Source organism: Brachionichthys hirsutus, chromosome 5 (assembly GCF_040956055.1).
Source record: "Brachionichthys hirsutus isolate HB-005 chromosome 5, CSIRO-AGI_Bhir_v1, whole genome shotgun sequence".
Classification (NCBI taxonomy): domain Eukaryota; kingdom Metazoa; phylum Chordata; class Actinopteri; order Lophiiformes; family Brachionichthyidae; genus Brachionichthys; species Brachionichthys hirsutus.
Genome location: NC_090901.1, coordinates 578967 through 596771, shown reverse-complemented (window position 1 = coordinate 596771; position 17805 = coordinate 578967). Strand labels below are relative to the sequence as shown.

Sequence of the window (17805 nt, the reverse complement as noted above, 5' to 3'; positions counted from 1 at the left end):
TGTTTGCATCTTCTTCTTCTATAAAGGGCCTACAAAGCCTGGGAGCCTTACGGCTGCTGCAAGAGGAATGAACCATCTGAACATCAGCTGGGCATCGCCTGAAGGGACTTTTGATCATTTTGAGGTGAACATCTCAAACGAGGAGCTTCACTACATTTCCAGTATCACTACGACGGACGCTGCGGCCCACTTTCCTGATTTACTTCCTGGGAGGATGTACGTGATCGCAGTGACCGCCGTGGCTGGGCCGTTCAGGAACTCTTCTGACCAGGCGTCATTTGCCACGTGTGAGTTCAAACAACCGTTACTTCAGCTGTTTTCGTGTTATTGTTTTTTAGAGCTTGTTAAGATCTAAAGAAGAGTCAGAATACTAACAAAGTGCTCTTCAGCGGCTATAGAGGATCTTTGTCCTCCCGACCGACATCATCATTTATGTACACTTTTGGTTTGTGTCGACGGGTTAAATGTAAAAATGTAGTGTGTGAACTTGAACCTTATTCCCACTTCTTAGTTCCCTCGCCTCCCGGTTCGATCCTCGTCGCTCAGAAGACAAACTCTTCGCTCCACCTGGAGTGGGCGACTCCTGCTCTGATGGAGGCGGCTCCACACATCAGCTACCGGCTCTGGTACCATCCAGCGGCGGGCCGAGTACGAGATCAGAACACCACAGACAACAACACAGAGCTGTCCCCACTGTCCTCTGGAACGTCCTACAACATCACTGTAGTGTCAGTCGGACCCCAAAGTCTGAGGAGCACGCTCGTCAGTAATTCTACTTTTACTTGTAAGTACCAGCGATAAACCAAAGTATGGAGAAGAATAATCCAGTTATTTAAGCACGTTGTCTATTTAAAAGCCTTTTATTTTGTCTGGCCAGAATATAACATTTTCATTTTAGCAATGCTGGAGAACTGGCCCTTAAAATGAACCCTATCTATGAAAGGAGAACGTGTCGCTTAATCAATGATCTAAATTATTCCACGTTAGCTTTCTGCTAGTTCCTCAGCGACACTCCGTCTGCCTCGTTTTGCAGTGCCCAACCCGGTACGGAACCTTGCAGCCAGGCCTAAATCCACCACCGCAGTGGAAGTGAAGTGGTCACACCCACCAGGAGCCCAGTCGTATTACAAGTACCTGGTTCAGACCTACAACGCCACGGAACAAGTGTTTAACGCAACCATCAGCCTTAACGGCACCGACGTGCCCAACCTGGAGCCGGGATCGAGATACGGCATCAAGGTCAGGACGATAGCCTCAGCAGGAAGTGCGTCCACGGAGGAAGAGGCGTTCAGTTACACGAGTAAGGCGTTACATTTGAACAGTCCCAACGGTGCGGCTGCTCTGAGGTCAGCCTCTGTGTGTCGCTGCAGAGCCCAAAGCAGTGACCGACCTCAGGGTGGAGCATGTGACCACGACGGCCGTCACGCTGGCGTGGCTCAGGCAGAGCGACCACAAGCCTTCCTACTCCTACCTGGTGACGGCGAGGCAGGACGCCACGACGGTCCACAGCGAATCGACCCACGGCGAGACGCACACCTTCCTCGGCCTGACTCCTGGAGAGCGCTACGCCTTTGATGTGTTTAGTGTTGTGGAAGGAGTCAGCTCCACAGTGAAGAGCACCTCGGAATACACAAGTGTGTTTCACTTTATCTGTGTTCTTCATGATTGTTTACGTATAACATATTGTTGCACGATGAAAAGTGAATTTAGCAAATCAGTTACATTCCGTAGCAAAATACAAAACTAATGACGATGACGATTTTCAAGGAATGCTCCAAACATTTATTATTGCCGTTTCTTAAAGGCCGGTACTGTGTTTGTCTCCTAAAATACTATACTATAGTATCAAACCCCGCATTCTTTCACTTTCCTGAATCCCATTATTTCTTCTGCAAAGAGGCGCCTTTAGAACGATGGAGCCACAGAAGACGCAGACCTCCGCCAAGCAGCTCGTTCCCCCACAATTCGGTTTACACCGTCCACACGGTGATCCGGATCAGCACCAAAAGGTTCTAAGTTGTTCTTGGTTGTCTTACAGAACCTGCAGCCGTTTCTGACATCACAGTCATTGGCAGTACAACCAACCTGTCTGTGAGCTGGAGACCTGCACCTGGACAGGTGTCTTCCTACGCCGTCCACCTGTTCAGGGACAACCAGTCAGAAAGCAGCGACACAAACCTGAGCAACAACACTTTCACCAGCTTGTTCCTGGCCCAGAAACCGGGCGTGCTGTACTGCGTGCTGCTCGTCACCACAAGTGGACCGTTTGAGAGCGCCAGCTCCAGAGTTTGCAACGCGACTTGTAAGTTTAGCGTGCCGACGGCTAAAGTTCACGCAGCCTGAAATGAGCACTAAATAACGGAATCGATTCCTCCGTGAAGTTCCCAACCCTCCTGGTCCCGTCACGGTGGAGAGTCAGACGGAGGGTTCCATTCGGTTCACCTGGCCCCACCCTGAGGACATGGACCATCATCAGTACGAGTTCCTCGTGTCCAGCTTGAACGGCCCCTCCCTGACTGAGAACGACTGGTTCCTGCTGGACAATCTCCAGTCTGGGACGCTGTACCGCATCGCCGTTGTTACTGTCGGTGTGTGGAACTACACAAGCACAGCAGTGACAGCAGGAAACTACACGAGTGAGTATCGCTGGCTGTTCACGGGGAGGCTATTATCTATTGTTGTCCTTCAGAATGTGCTACGTTTTCCTTTCATTTCTTTTACTTTGAAGTGATTCCACACTGAAACTTTATGTTTTTCTTTCTCTGTCGTGTTTTTCCTTTGTGAGACTACCGGTATGTATTTCCTTCTTTCTCCTTCTCCATGAAGTACAATTACTTCACAACAAAATAATGCAAGTGTTTGAAGATTGTATGACAAATATAGTTTCTACTACGGCAACATATTTTATATCAGGGCAACTGTTCATGCATCAACTGCCATTTGGCTGCCAGCAGGAGGATCTGCATTGCTAAATGACAGGATGAAAAGCAAAGTGTTGCCATGACAGTAAACATGCATTTGCATGTTGTTCATTAAATGGAAATAAAAACATAAAAGCCACAAAAACGGATCTAAAACACAAACACACCTGCCTGTGAGTAACTCGGTCTGGAATGATGGGAATTGCAAATGAATGAGTTTTATTTTAAGTTAAACAAATTCTATTAAAATGTCACCATATGATTTGCTGGACAGGATTTGACATGTTAGTCTTTTTATTTTGTTATTTTGATGAGTAAGCTTCAGATGAGAGACTATTTCATTACGACCTATCCTTGTGGAATCCTTAAATGTTCTCTCTTTGCTCACGTTTGATCTACATTGGGTTTTTTCTGACAGAACCTGCAGTCGTTCCTAACATCACAGTCATTGGCAGTACAACCAGCCTGTCTGTGAGCTGGAGACCTGCACCTGGACAGGTGTCTTCCTACGCCGTCCACCTGTTCAGGGACAACCAGTCAGAAAGCAGCGACACAAACCTGAGCAACAACACTTTCACCAGCTTGTTCCTGGCCCAGAAACCGGGCGTGCTGTACTGCGTGCTGCTCGTCACCACAAGTGGACCGTTTGAGAGCGCCAGCTCCAGAGTTTGCAACGCGACTTGTAAGTTTAGCGTGCCGACGGCTAAAGTTCACGCAGCCTGAAATGAGCACTAAATAACGGAATCGATTCCTCCGTGAAGTTCCCAACCCTCCTGGTCCCGTCACGGTGGAGAGTCAGACGGAGGGTTCCATTCGGTTCACCTGGCCCCACCCTGAGGACATGGACCATCATCAGTACGAGTTCCTCGTGTCCAGCTTGAACGGCCCCTCCCTGACTGAGAACGACTGGTTCCTGCTGGACAATCTCCAGTCTGGGACGCTGTACCGCATCGCCGTTGTTACTGTCGGTGTGTGGAACTACACAAGCACAGCAGTGACAGCAGGAAACTACACGAGTGAGTATCGCTGGCTGTTCACGGCGAGGCTATTATCTATTGTTGTCCTTCAGAATGTGCTACGTTTTCCTTTCATTTCTTTTACTTTGAAGTGATTCCACACTGAAACTTTATGTTTTTCTTTCTCTGTCGTGTTTTTCCTTTGTGAGACTACCGGTATGTATTTCCTTCTTTCTCCTTCTCCATGAAGTACAATTACTTCACAACAAAATAATGCAAGTGTTTGAAGATTGTATGACAAATATAGTTTCTACTATGGCAACATATTTTATATCAGGGCAACTGTTCATGCATCAACTGCCATTTGGCTGCCAGCAGGAGGATCTGCATTGCTAAATGACAGGATGAAAAGCAAAGTGTTGCCATGACAGTAAACATGCATTTGCATGTTGTTCATTAAATGGAAATAAAAACATAAAAGCCACAAAAACGGATCTAAAACACAAACACACCTGCCTGTGAGTAACTCGGTCTGGAATGATGGGAATTGCAAATGAATGAGTTTTATTTTAAGTTAAACAAATTCTATTAAAATGTCACCATATGATTTGCTGGACAGGATTTGACATGTTAGTCTTTTTATTTTGTTATTTTGATGAGTAAGCTTCAGATGAGAGACTATTTCATTACGACCTATCCTTGTGGAATCCTTAAATGTTTTCTCTTTGCTCACGTTTGATCTACATTGGGTTTTTTCTGACAGAACCTGCAGTCGTTCCTAACATCACAGTCATTGGCAGTACAACCAACCTGTCTGTGAGCTGGAGACCTGCACCTGGACAGGTGTCTTCCTACGCCGTCCACCTGTTCAGGGACAACCAGTCAGAAAGCAGCGACACAAACCTGAGCAACAACACTTTCACCAGCTTGTTCCTGGCCCAGAAACCGGGCGTGCTGTACTGCGTGCTGCTCGTCACCACAAGTGGACCGTTTGAGAGCGCCAGCTCCAGAGTTTGCAACGCGACTTGTAAGTTTAGCGTGCCGACGGCTAAAGTTCACGCAGCCTGAAATGAGCACTAAATAACGGAATCGATTCCTCCGTGAAGTTCCCAACCCTCCTGGTCCCGTCACGGTGGAGAGTCAGACGGAGGGTTCCATTCGGTTCACCTGGCCCCACCCTGAGGACATGGACCATCATCAGTACGAGTTCCTCGTGTCCAGCTTGAACGGCCCCTCCCTGACTGAGAACGACTGGTTCCTGCTGGACAATCTCCAGTCTGGGACGCTGTACCGCATCGCCGTTGTTACTGTCGGTGTGTGGAACTACACAAGCACAGCAGTGACAGCAGGAAACTACACGAGTGAGTATCGCTGGCTGTTCACGGGGAGGCTATTATCTATTGTTGTCCTTCAGAATGTGCTACGTTTTCCTTTCATTTCTTTTACTTTGAAGTGATTCCACACTGAAACTTTATGTTTTTCTTTCTCTGTCGTGTTTTTCCTTTGTGAGACTACCGGTATGTATTTCCTTCTTTCTCCTTCTCCATGAAGTACAATTACTTCACAACAAAATAATGCAAGTGTTTGAAGATTGTATGACAAATATAGTTTCTACTATGGCAACATATTTTATATCAGGGCAACTGTTCATGCATCAACTGCCATTTGGCTGCCAGCAGGAGGATCTGCATTGCTAAATGACAGGATGAAAAGCAAAGTGTTGCCATGACAGTAAACATGCATTTGCATGTTGTTCATTAAATGGAAATAAAAACATAAAAGCCACAAAAACGGATCTAAAACACAAACACACCTGCCTGTGAGTAACTCGGTCTGGAATGATGGGAATTGCAAATGAATGAGTTTTATTTTAAGTTAAACAAATTCTATTAAAATGTCACCATATGATTTGCTGGACAGGATTTGACATGTTAGTCTTTTTATTTTGTTATTTTGATGAGTAAGCTTCGGATGAGAGACTATTTCATTACGACCTATCCTTGTGGAATCCTTAAATGTTTTCTCTTTGCTCACGTTTGATCTACATTGGGTTTTTTCTGACAGAACCTGCAGTCGTTCCTAACATCACAGTCATTGGCAGTACAACCAACCTGTCTGTGAGCTGGAGACCTGCACCTGGACAGGTGTCTTCCTACGCCGTCCACCTGTTCAGGGACAACCAGTCAGAAAGCAGCGACACAAACCTGAGCAACAACACTTTCACCAGCTTGTTCCTGGCCCAGAAACCGGGCGTGCTGTACTGCGTGCTGCTCGTCACCACAAGTGGACCGTTTGAGAGCGCCAGCTCCAGAGTTTGCAACGCGACTTGTAAGTTTAGCGTGCCGACGGCTAAAGTTCACGCAGCCTGAAATGAGCACTAAATAACGGAATCGATTCCTCCGTGAAGTTCCCAACCCTCCTGGTCCCGTCACGGTGGAGAGTCAGACGGAGGGTTCCATTCGGTTCACCTGGCCCCACCCTGAGGACATGGACCATCATCAGTACGAGTTCCTCGTGTCCAGCTTGAACGGCCCCTCCCTGACTGAGAACGACTGGTTCCTGCTGGACAATCTCCAGTCTGGGACGCTGTACCGCATCGCCGTTGTTACTGTCGGTGTGTGGAACTACACAAGCACAGCAGTGACAGCAGGAAACTACACGAGTGAGTATCGCTGGCTGTTCACGGGGAGGCTATTATCTATTGTTGTCCTTCAGAATGTGCTACGTTTTCCTTTCATTTCTTTTACTTTGAAGTGATTCCACACTGAAACTTTATGTTTTTCTTTCTCTGTCGTGTTTTTCCTTTGTGAGACTACCGGTATGTATTTCCTTCTTTCTCCTTCTCCATGAAGTACAATTACTTCACAACAAAATAATGCAAGTGTTTGAAGATTGTATGACAAATATAGTTTCTACTACGGCAACATATTTTATATCAGGGCAACTGTTCATGCATCAACTGCCATTTGGCTGCCAGCAGGAGGATCTGCATTGCTAAATGACAGGATGAAAAGCAAAGTGTTGCCATGACAGTAAACATGCATTTGCATGTTGTTCATTAAATGGAAATAAAAACATAAAAGCCACAAAAACGGATCTAAAACACAAACACACCTGCCTGTGAGTAACTCGGTCTGGAATGATGGGAATTGCAAATGAATGAGTTTTATTTTAAGTTAAACAAATTCTATTAAAATGTCACCATATGATTTGCTGGACAGGATTTGACATGTTAGTCTTTTTATTTTGTTATTTTGATGAGTAAGCTTCAGATGAGAGACTATTTCATTACGACCTATCCTTGTGGAATCCTTAAATGTTTTCTCTTTGCTCACGTTTGATCTACATTGGGTTTTTTCTGACAGAACCTGCAGTCGTTTCTGACATCACAGTCATTGGCAGTACAACCAACCTGTCTGTGAGCTGGAGACCTGCACCTGGACAGGTGTCTTCCTACGCCGTCCACCTGTTCAGGGACAACCAGTCAGAAAGCAGCGACACAAACCTGAGCAACAACACTTTCACCAGCTTGTTCCTGGCCCAGAAACCGGGCGTGCTGTACTGCGTGCTGCTCGTCACCACAAGTGGACCGTTTGAGAGCGCCAGCTCCAGAGTTTGCAACGCGACTTGTAAGTTTAGCGTGCCGACGGCTAAAGTTCACGCAGCCTGAAATGAGCACTAAATAACGGAATCGATTCCTCCGTGAAGTTCCCAACCCTCCTGGTCCCGTCACGGTGGAGAGTCAGACGGAGGGTTCCATTCGGTTCACCTGGCCCCACCCTGAGGACATGGACCATCATCAGTACGAGTTCCTCGTGTCCAGCTTGAACGGCCCCTCCCTGACTGAGAACGACTGGTTCCTGCTGGACAATCTCCAGTCTGGGACGCTGTACCGCATCGCCGTTGTTACTGTCGGTGTGTGGAACTACACAAGCACAGCAGTGACAGCAGGAAACTACACGAGTGAGTATCGCTGGCTGTTCACGGGGAGGCTATTATCTATTGTTGTCCTTCAGAATGTGCTACGTTTTCCTTTCATTTCTTTTACTTTGAAGTGATTCCACACTGAAACTTTATGTTTTTCTTTCTCTGTCGTGTTTTTCCTTTGTGAGACTACCGGTATGTATTTCCTTCTTTCTCCTTCTCCATGAAGTACAATTACTTCACAACAAAATAATGCAAGTGTTTGAAGATTGTATGACAAATATAGTTTCTACTACGGCAACATATTTTATATCAGGGCAACTGTTCATGCATCAACTGCCATTTGGCTGCCAGCAGGAGGATCTGCATTGCTAAATGACAGGATGAAAAGCAAAGTGTTGCCATGACAGTAAACATGCATTTGCATGTTGTTCATTAAATGGAAATAAAAACATAAAAGCCACAAAAACGGATCTAAAACACAAACACACCTGCCTGTGAGTAACTCGGTCTGGAATGATGGGAATTGCAAATGAATGAGTTTTATTTTAAGTTAAACAAATTCTATTAAAATGTCACCATATGATTTGCTGGACAGGATTTGACATGTTAGTCTTTTTATTTTGTTATTTTGATGAGTAAGCTTCAGATGAGAGACTATTTCATTACGACCTATCCTTGTGGAATCCTTAAATGTTTTCTCTTTGCTCACGTTTGATCTACATTGGGTTTTTTCTGACAGAACCTGCAGTCGTTTCTGACATCACAGTCATTGGCAGTACAACCAACCTGTCTGTGAGCTGGAGACCTGCACCTGGACAGGTGTCTTCCTACGCCGTCCACCTGTTCAGGGACAACCAGTCAGAAAGCAGCGACACAAACCTGAGCAACAACACTTTCACCAGCTTGTTCCTGGCCCAGAAACCGGGCGTGCTGTACTGCGTGCTGCTCGTCACCACAAGTGGACCGTTTGAGAGCGCCAGCTCCAGAGTTTGCAACGCGACTTGTAAGTTTAGCGTGCCGACGGCTAAAGTTCACGCAGCCTGAAATGAGCACTAAATAACGGAATCGATTCCTCCGTGAAGTTCCCAACCCTCCTGGTCCCGTCACGGTGGAGAGTCAGACGGAGGGTTCCATTCGGTTCACCTGGCCCCACCCTGAGGACATGGACCATCATCAGTACGAGTTCCTCGTGTCCAGCTTGAACGGCCCCTCCCTGACTGAGAACGACTGGTTCCTGCTGGACAATCTCCAGTCTGGGACGCTGTACCGCATCGCCGTTGTTACTGTCGGTGTGTGGAACTACACAAGCACAGCAGTGACAGCAGGAAACTACACGAGTGAGTATCGCTGGCTGTTCACGGGGAGGCTATTATCTATTGTTCATTTCTACCTTTTCTTTACCGCTTAATCCGAGTTTCGGGATCTACTGTCCCAGCAGTCTACGGCGAGAGGTGGGGCACACCCTGGACAAGCCGCCAGATCACCGCAGGGTCTCTACCTCATCAAATAGTTTTCATTTTTCTGATCATGTCATTTTATACTTGTTCATCTGCTGATGTGAAATATTTGAGCTTTGAATATTATCAATGCTGTTGAAGTAAAACCTTGTTGAACTCCTCCACTTCGTTTATCAGCCATGCTCAGGCACGAGATATAGTTTAAGTGATTTATGAACCACATGTTTATCAAATCCAGCCATCCGGAAGTATCAAGTTACATGTTATGTACATATTTACCTTGTGCTACTTTCTACCTGGAGACCTCTGCTTTGTCTTTGGCTCAGGGCCGTATCCTGTAACCATGCTGCATCCGGCAGAAATCACCACGGCGACGGTGACCTTGGTGTGGGAGCAGCAGGAGAGTAAACCTCACTACACATACGTGGTGTCCGCCTCGAACGGCTCAGAAGTTCACTTGAACACCGTGATTACCTCCACTGACACGATCACTGGACTCGTCGCCGGGAGCAACTACAGCTTCACCGTCACCAGTCAGACAGCAGATGGCACTATGGCAGCTCCGGTGACGGTGTCCCATTTCACCCGTACGCGTGATCTATAATCCATAATCAGGAGGAGGAAGCGATCAGCACTAAATCCTGTCTTCCTAACAGGGCCTGAGGCGGTGCAGCCCAGCATCTCCAGCCGCGGCTCCAACGACTCCATCCTGGTCTCGTGGAGCAGAGCTCCTGGAGAAGCGCAGTATTATCAGGTCGGTCTGAGCAGCAGCGCCCCCACCCCCCAGGAGCTCGTGGGAATCACCAACGGGACTGCCTGGCTGTTTGAGCGCCTGTCCGCGGGAAAGCTTTATGTTGCCATGGTAACCACATGCAGTGGGCCTGTCAGTGCATCATCTGGATTTGTTAGTAATGCAACATGTGAGTATGATGCGTTTCACGTGAATAATGACGTGATCGTAGCTTCGGGGCGCCCAGCATGTTTACGAGGGCGAGGAAAAGTTCAGCAGTCAAATGGAATCGCCACTTCACCCTGTCCTTTGCATCGTCCTCCATTCCTGCAGCAACCCTCTGCATTTATCCGGGCGTGGCACCGGCCCACGGGAGACCCTTAGCTGCTGCATTCTTTTAAGGTTTTATAACTCGCCTAATTGACGTCCACGTTCTGCTATTTTACCCTCCCCAGTCCCCAACCCCCCAGGGCCCGTTGACATCCTGACAAAGACGACCGGTTCCATCAGCATTAAGTGGCAGGAAGCTCCTCTGATGAGCGGCGTGCCGTTCCACTACCGGCTGACCATTACACCGCCCCAGAGAGGAGTGCGTATCCCGAGCGGCAGCAACAGGCATTCCTTTGGCTCCCTGCTGTCCGGGACCCCCTACCACATATCTGTTGCCACAGTGGGTGCCATGGATTTAGAGAGCGAGCCCGTTGGGATCAACAGGGTCAACACAAGTAAGGGCCGTTATTTCACCACCTGCTAGCTTTATCATCTTTATTTCCTTGTGATATTCACATCCCTCAAATGTCTTCCGAATAATTAGGACCGTTCAGCGTGAAGCATCTTGGCGCTGCGACGGAAGAGGAGAGCCTCATGCTCACGTGGGACAGGCCTGACGAATACAAGGACGGCTACACTTATAATGTCACCTGGCAAAGCTCCGATGGAGCCAGCGGCATCGTAACCCGAGAAGCTGCGCATCGTATCGACGGCCTGGTTCCGGGCAGGCTGTATAACCTGAGCGTCACCACGGAGACCGCCGATGGAACTCCCAGCGCTCCCAGACAGATTCACAGCTGCACCAGTATGGACAGAATTCGCTTCATGCAGTCTCCATTCAATCAGACGTTCCCGAACCACTCTGACCTTTCTCTCTGTTTTGATGCTGTAGCTGCGAGTCCAGTGACGAACCTAAGATGTGAAGGCCCAGACAGAACCGAGGCCGAGGTCGTTCTGTCCTGGTCCAGACCTCGTGGACACTACGCTTTCTTTCGAGTCTCTGTGAACGACAGCGGCGGCAGCGGCATGACGAGCAGCTGCTGCAGCCGCAGAGTGGCCGGACTTCTTCACTTCTCTGTCTACGAGCTCTCCGTGGAGACGCTCAGCTGTGGAAGGCCCAGCGCTCCTGTGTCCTGTCACTGCAGGACAGGCATTACAGGTAGGGGGGACAGTATTCATTCACACTGAGTACTACTCAAAGATGTATCATCATTTCCGATACTCAATCTATTTCTTGAACATAATATATCTCTGGCAGTTTTCTTGATTGAACTTTGACTGTTTCTCCAGCATGATGCTATTTTTTAAAATCACCTGTTAACGTTCAGGATATTATCTTAAAAAATCATAGAAATTGATATACTGTATTTGCTTTATTATTAAAGTGGAAAGCTCAAAATATCAAGTAGCATTTTATTTGCTCTTGTTATAATTCTTTTAGTTTTTTATTTGTGGTTAAACATTTCTCATGATCAGATCTCTTCCTCTCCCTCTTTTCCACCAAGACCCCCCCATTCCGGAGAACGTTACGTCCCTGGTGGAGGTGAGTGAAAAGGTACACAATAGGTTCTCCCTTCAGATCGACTCCAGGCTGCTGAACAACACCAATGGTCCGATCACACACGTCGGGGTGCTGGTGACACAGAAGCTGCCAGGTGGGCATTTATTTCAAGTTGAGCAAAGGCATGAGCATTTGTTGAGTATGACATCAGCTCCATTAAGGAGATAAAGTGATTACAGGAATAAATGTTACTCCACGGTTTGCCTTTGTTCATTTAATGATCTACCTTCGTTTCCATTTTATTCAACATTGCAAAAGCTCTGAGTGCAGCACGGAAGGTTACGGACGGGTTTCCTTTGCATGAAACTTTAATCAGGGATAGTAACAAACAAAGACATTTCGGGAAGAGCTGACCTAGGAAACAGGAAACAGGAAATGCTGGCTCTCCTTGTGGAACGTCTAAGTTGTAGGTGTGATTTCATGGTGAAATCATCTAAGGACAGGTATTTTATTTCACAGAAATGTCACTAATCGGGAGAAGGAACCCTTTGCTCAGCCTGAGCAGAGCTTTGCAGTCTCTGAATGTTTCTGTTTCCCGTTTGCAGCTGGGTTTACTGGACTATCAATTTTTCAATTATTCCTGCCTTTTCAGATGAAACTACAAATTGGAAAAACTATTTGGGGAAAACTTATGATCAATGGAAGGCAAAGGAAACTCCAGTCTACCTGGCAACTGTCAGGGAGATCATTTTACAGTCGCGCAGCGCAGAAAGCCAGCTGAGCCTCGCCGTTGGAGACGAATCGAAATGGGAGGGCTACACTAATGGTCTCCTGGTCACAAGTGGAAAGTACCAGTAAGAACACAAACCATATTGGGAATGATTAGATGTGTAGCAGAGCATAATAGGATACCTTGGACTTTTGATATTGCTCTATTGTGTATATTTTGTCTCTATGTAAATCTATTAACTGTTTTGTTTTATTCTGCAGATATGCGGTTGTGTTATTCACCAGTCTGTCTCTGCAAGACAACATGGTGAATAGTGAACTGTCACTTGTTTCAAGTACACACTTCTATCCTCCCGTTGAGCTCCTAAAGGACCCTGGTACCAAACTCACTTCATTTGGCATTTCATTCTACAGTATGAGGAATAAAATGCTCATGTTTATGAGTTTCTTCCGTAGCTATCCTTGGAATTGCCATTGGAGCAACATTGGGAATTTTTGCCTTTCTCTTTATCGTCCTCATGGGCTTCGTTATTTACTGGAGAAGGTTTGGAATTATCATTGAAACGCTTTGCGTGAGTCAGAGTGTACAGGGCCGAACTCTAAACTCCCTATTAACATCCCGCAGGCTATCCAAAAAAGAATTGTCAGACATACAGATCTATTCCTTGAGGTAAGGTCAAATTTTCAACATATTATTTTTATAACATATAATTTTTTGGGGGGCGGTGACTGAGTAAACATTGTTTTGTTTCTTTCTCCAGGGCCAAAGCGTAAGTCTACATCTTTTAAATAAAAAAGTTTGAACAGATTTATCAAATGTTGCAGAGAACAGATTGAACAGTCCTGGAAAGCAGGAAGAAAACTGACCTTATCTGACCTCTGGGGTCTATTTAAGTAGGAGTGTGGGGGTAAAGATGGAGGACTACGAGCCCTACTACAGGAAGCAGAAAGCAGACTCCAACTGTGGCTTTGCTGAAGAGTTTGAGGTGAAACATAATATAGAATAGATGAGTCTTTGTCAATAACAGTTATTAATCATCTTTATATAAAAATGATGTTGTGCTGTTTATTCTAGTTATATTCAATAATTTTGATAAACTTATATGGACATTTTAGGATTTCTCATTCTTGGAATTTAATGTTAATGTCTGACTCTCTTGATGATTTTCAAATCATTGCATACAGTTTTGATTTATATTTCTGACAGCATCCCAACATCAAAACAGGTCTTTATTTAAAACCCATCTTCTCAACCATTGTGGGGAAGCTTGCGAGGGTTATGGTGCTTTCACTGAGCCCCTTCCCGTTTCTTTAAAGGACCTGAAGGCTGTTGGGACGGATCAGTCAAAGACGAATGCTTTGAGTGCGGAGAACAAGCCCAAGAACCGCTACAACAACGTGCTTCCCTGTGAGCGCTCCTCGCTATTCACACATAACCCGCCGTACTGCCATTATCAAATGTATTAACTGTATGATTTCACTGATGTATTTCTTTTTATATTTCGTTGACCCCTCCTTTCTGAAGATGACTGTTCTCGAGTGAAGCTCTCGATCGTCCACGGGAGTCCGTACGATGACTACATCAATGCTAGCTACGTCCCGGTGCGTACTCTCCTTCCTGGAACGCGTACTGTTTCTCTTTGACCATCATTCAGACTGAGAGTCTGAACAGAATGTGCACTCTTGTTCTGTGGCAGGGTTACAACTCCAGGAAGGAGTTTATTGCATCTCAGGGTCCTCTGCCCGCCACAGTCAATGAATTCTGGAGGATGATCTGGGAGAAGAACGTGCAGACTTTGGTCATGCTGGCACGCTGCAGTGAGCAGGGACGGGTGAGTATGGACAGAGGCATCTAGCAGGAACATTATTACACGCATGGAAACACAAGGTCCTTGGCCAGAGCAGAGGCTGCTTGAATACTGAAGAGCTCCTAAATGTAGGCGTGTCAGAATCCCAGACTGCGTCCTCCATCTTTAAACAACGGCTCACTGTCGTCAGCATCAGATGTGTGATGCATTTCTAGGGATTGTGTTTGCATGTAATTATATATGACATGAACACTGAAAGTTAAACGAAACTGTAAAAAAAAGTAAATAAAACATGTAATACAGGTATTTCAGAATGTATGCTTAAACTATGGTAGATGACCAATGCTTTCTTTTAGTATTTAATAATTAAGGCTAAAATTATTTTCAAAAAGCTAAAAAAGAACAGCAGAGCCTCTAAACCTAAGCTGCTTTATGCAACGTACAGTATCGGACCATATTTTAAATACCTGTCACCCTAAATGTTATGTGTCTTGGCTATTTCTATACGACATTAAAAGCTCTGAAGGCTTAATGAAGGATTTCCTTCGTAGGTCAAGTGTGAGCGATACTGGGATTCTGGCTCAAAGCACTTTGAAAACATCACCGTGACAACAATCTCTGAAATACCACTTGAAGACTGGACCATCAGGGACATCAGCATTAAAAATGTAAGTAATAAGATGTTGCAAGAAGAGACAAGTTATAGCAGGATAAAACGAGCAGTAAAAAGTCTACATCGTCAGTGTTTAGTTTAACATCTTTAATTTGGAATAAGGTCACAGCCATAACAGCTAATCTCATCACAGCTTTAATAATCATTCAGCACTATGAATCTGATCCTTTATTTCTTTATTACAACATGAAACAATCCAGTCCTTAAATTACATTCTTAAAAATGTTCTCAAGATGCCTTCTGGGCAAAGAAACCGCAATCTGACACACCAGATTGTAATTTATTGTAATTTATTGTAATTTATGTAATTTATTTTAGATTTATTGTTAGTTTGCATCGGTGGTGTAAAATCATTTTTATTTTTCTAATGTTACTTTGCATCAATTGAGTAATTTAATATTGGTTTTATTGTTAAATGTCGATGATTTATGTACGAAGGACTTTCAACGGAAACAAGACCGCAAGGGCTTTTTAGAAATGCTCCTCTTAGACAGGATGTGTGACTGTACTTGTACTGTAATACATGCTACTGTGTTACTGTACTTGTACTGTAATACATGCTACTGTGTGACTGTACTTGTACTCTAACATTCTAATAAATATATTCATCATCATCATCACCAATCGTTACGGAATGAGTTTCTGTACTTTAAATAAATTACACACCATACATTTAGGAGCACTTTAATCTTGAGTACATGCTGATCCTTCAGGTGAAAACAGCAGAGACACGTTTGGTGCGTCATTTCCACTTCACCGCCTGGCCCGATCACGGGGTGCCAGAAACCACTGAGCTCCTCATCAGTTTTAGACATCTGGTCCGAGAGCACACGGACCAGTACTCCAGACACTCTCCGACTGTGGTCCACTGCAGGTACAAACACACACACACACGTTTGTTTAAAAGCCACACACCTAAGATATGACAAATTAATCAGGTGCTACTCTGTCTGCCGCTCATCCCTCCCTCTTGCGTTGTGCGATCTCAGCGCCGGTGTTGGACGCACAGGTACCTTCATAGCCATCGATCGGTTGATCTTCCAGATTGAAAGGGAAAATATTGTAGACGTGTATGGCATTGTCCATGATATGCGGCTGCACCGGCCCCTCATGGTGCAGACAGAGGTACGACACAGACACACACTATCCCGCGGTTTTGTTCGCTTTGTGGTCTAAGTGTTTGAAATGCTGCAGCTCACTGGACTCGTATTTGATGTCTCGGCAGGATCAGTATGTGTTCTTAAACCAGTGTGCCATGGACATCATCAGATCAAGGACTGGAACCAACGTAGATCTAATCTACCAAAACGTCACTGCGCTCTCTGCCTATGAGAATACCGAGCCAAAGGAAGGTTACCCCAAAAACGGGTCCCACAATACATGAACCTGAGAAATCACTCGCCTCTTTTGTGTCTCTCTTAACTAAAATATTATAAAGTGCTATATCTATTTGAAATGTTGTTTCTACTTATTTTTAACCTGTCACGCAATTTTGTAGCATTCAGAACTCAAAGGTGTATTTTGTGGTATTTATTTGTTGAAAATGTTTGATAAAGGAAGTTACATTATACTGTATGTTGAGCTACAATAGTGGACATAGTCACTGACCAAAAATATTTGGATGTATAAGTAAAGTCTAGTAGTAATTCTATTTTCTTACAGGGGATCTTTAGATTACTACTATATAGGACTTACTGATAATGACGTGCTTTTCTCAGGTAATATTTTGGATGCTGTAATGGTGATATTACAGATTATTTTGACAAAGAAAATCATGCAAGTAATTTCAAACTTGGAATGGCTTTGTCTTGAAAATGCTGGTATGAATACTCTCCGCCTTCTCAAAACCAGTTTTGTTTATCCGGCGAGCTCTGTCCTTTTTATTCTTTTGTTGCAGGACTCTTGAGATGAACTTTCCCGACATACATTGGTTCTTCGAAGTTTGTAAGATGTGCCAACCAATTCCATTGTTCACCTCTTGAGCCAATCTATTTTGTGCAATGCCTGTTAATGACTGGTATGTGCATGCACTGCAGCGAATAATGCGCTGGAAGCATTTGATTTTCTACATTGACTGCACTTTGAAACTAGAGGGTTTAAAATAATTATAATAATAAAATTACATTTTGGCCAGTGCTTTTTCACTATTCACCTATATTTAATTGTTATAAGACTTTCTTTAATTGTAGGGTTTCTTTTTTATTATTATTTATTATTTAGAGATATCAGATTTATCAAAAGCTCAGGAATGCAAATAATGTGATCCTAAAGGACATATATGTTTTTTATTTCCAAGGCTATGCTTTCTTTTTTTTGTTTCATGATGTTCTTAATGATTGAGAGCACTGTTGTTTGAATTAAAGCAAGAATAGAAAATAGTCCCACAGGTTTAGGATGTCCTTTGAATGTTTTATGAGATGCTTGCTGGTACAATGTAACAATTTAAAAGGAACAGTGAGCATTTACTGTAAATAAAAGGTTTTTACTTTCACAATAGAACAACCAGTGAATCGTGTTTTATTTTAACAATGTCAGAATTCTTAAAACTGATGTCACACAGCATATACTAGTTTTAGAATTGTGTAACATTTCATTTGTCGATATTTATTACATACATGCAGTGCAACAGCTACTCTTTAATACTGTAGCTGCTGACAAACACATTAAGTTGACAGCTCCTGGATTGTTTGAAATTAAAATAAAACATCAATCATATCCTCCTGAGACCCAGCCAGTTAGCATGTCCTCTGTAGTGGACATTAGTCCATTACAGATGACATGCTAACCCAAAGCTGGGTCCCAGGAGGATCTAATAGCAGGCCCTGCAGAGGAG

General features: G+C 44.7%; 1 protein-coding gene across 1 annotated transcript in view; it reads left to right on the top strand.

The window, feature by feature from the left end:
* Nucleotides 1–17111, top strand: part of ptprjb.1 (protein tyrosine phosphatase receptor type Jb, tandem duplicate 1) — a 21694-nt gene extending 4583 nt beyond the window's left edge. Inside the window, exons 4-37 of the mRNA XM_068739858.1 lie at nt 27–287; nt 512–745; nt 1034–1300; nt 1371–1634; nt 2039–2302; nt 2382–2636; nt 3340–3603; nt 3683–3937; nt 4641–4904; nt 4984–5238; nt 5942–6205; nt 6285–6539; nt 7243–7506; nt 7586–7840; nt 8544–8807; nt 8887–9141; nt 9621–9848; nt 9918–10181; nt 10447–10716; nt 10806–11420; nt 11767–11916; nt 12415–12616; nt 12753–12805; nt 12948–13035; nt 13117–13161; nt 13253–13261; nt 13390–13477; nt 13809–13899; nt 14017–14093; nt 14189–14323; nt 14851–14967; nt 15686–15846; nt 15962–16097; nt 16198–17111. Coding sequence (XP_068595959.1) covers nt 27–287; nt 512–745; nt 1034–1300; nt 1371–1634; nt 2039–2302; nt 2382–2636; nt 3340–3603; nt 3683–3937; nt 4641–4904; nt 4984–5238; nt 5942–6205; nt 6285–6539; nt 7243–7506; nt 7586–7840; nt 8544–8807; nt 8887–9141; nt 9621–9848; nt 9918–10181; nt 10447–10716; nt 10806–11420; nt 11767–11916; nt 12415–12616; nt 12753–12805; nt 12948–13035; nt 13117–13161; nt 13253–13261; nt 13390–13477; nt 13809–13899; nt 14017–14093; nt 14189–14323; nt 14851–14967; nt 15686–15846; nt 15962–16097; nt 16198–16356 — 7028 coding nt within the window. The 3' untranslated portion in view covers nt 16357–17111. The remainder of the gene's footprint in view (nt 1–26; nt 288–511; nt 746–1033; nt 1301–1370; nt 1635–2038; nt 2303–2381; nt 2637–3339; nt 3604–3682; nt 3938–4640; nt 4905–4983; nt 5239–5941; nt 6206–6284; nt 6540–7242; nt 7507–7585; nt 7841–8543; nt 8808–8886; nt 9142–9620; nt 9849–9917; nt 10182–10446; nt 10717–10805; nt 11421–11766; nt 11917–12414; nt 12617–12752; nt 12806–12947; nt 13036–13116; nt 13162–13252; nt 13262–13389; nt 13478–13808; nt 13900–14016; nt 14094–14188; nt 14324–14850; nt 14968–15685; nt 15847–15961; nt 16098–16197) is intronic.
* Nucleotides 17112–17805: the final 694 nt, after the last annotated feature.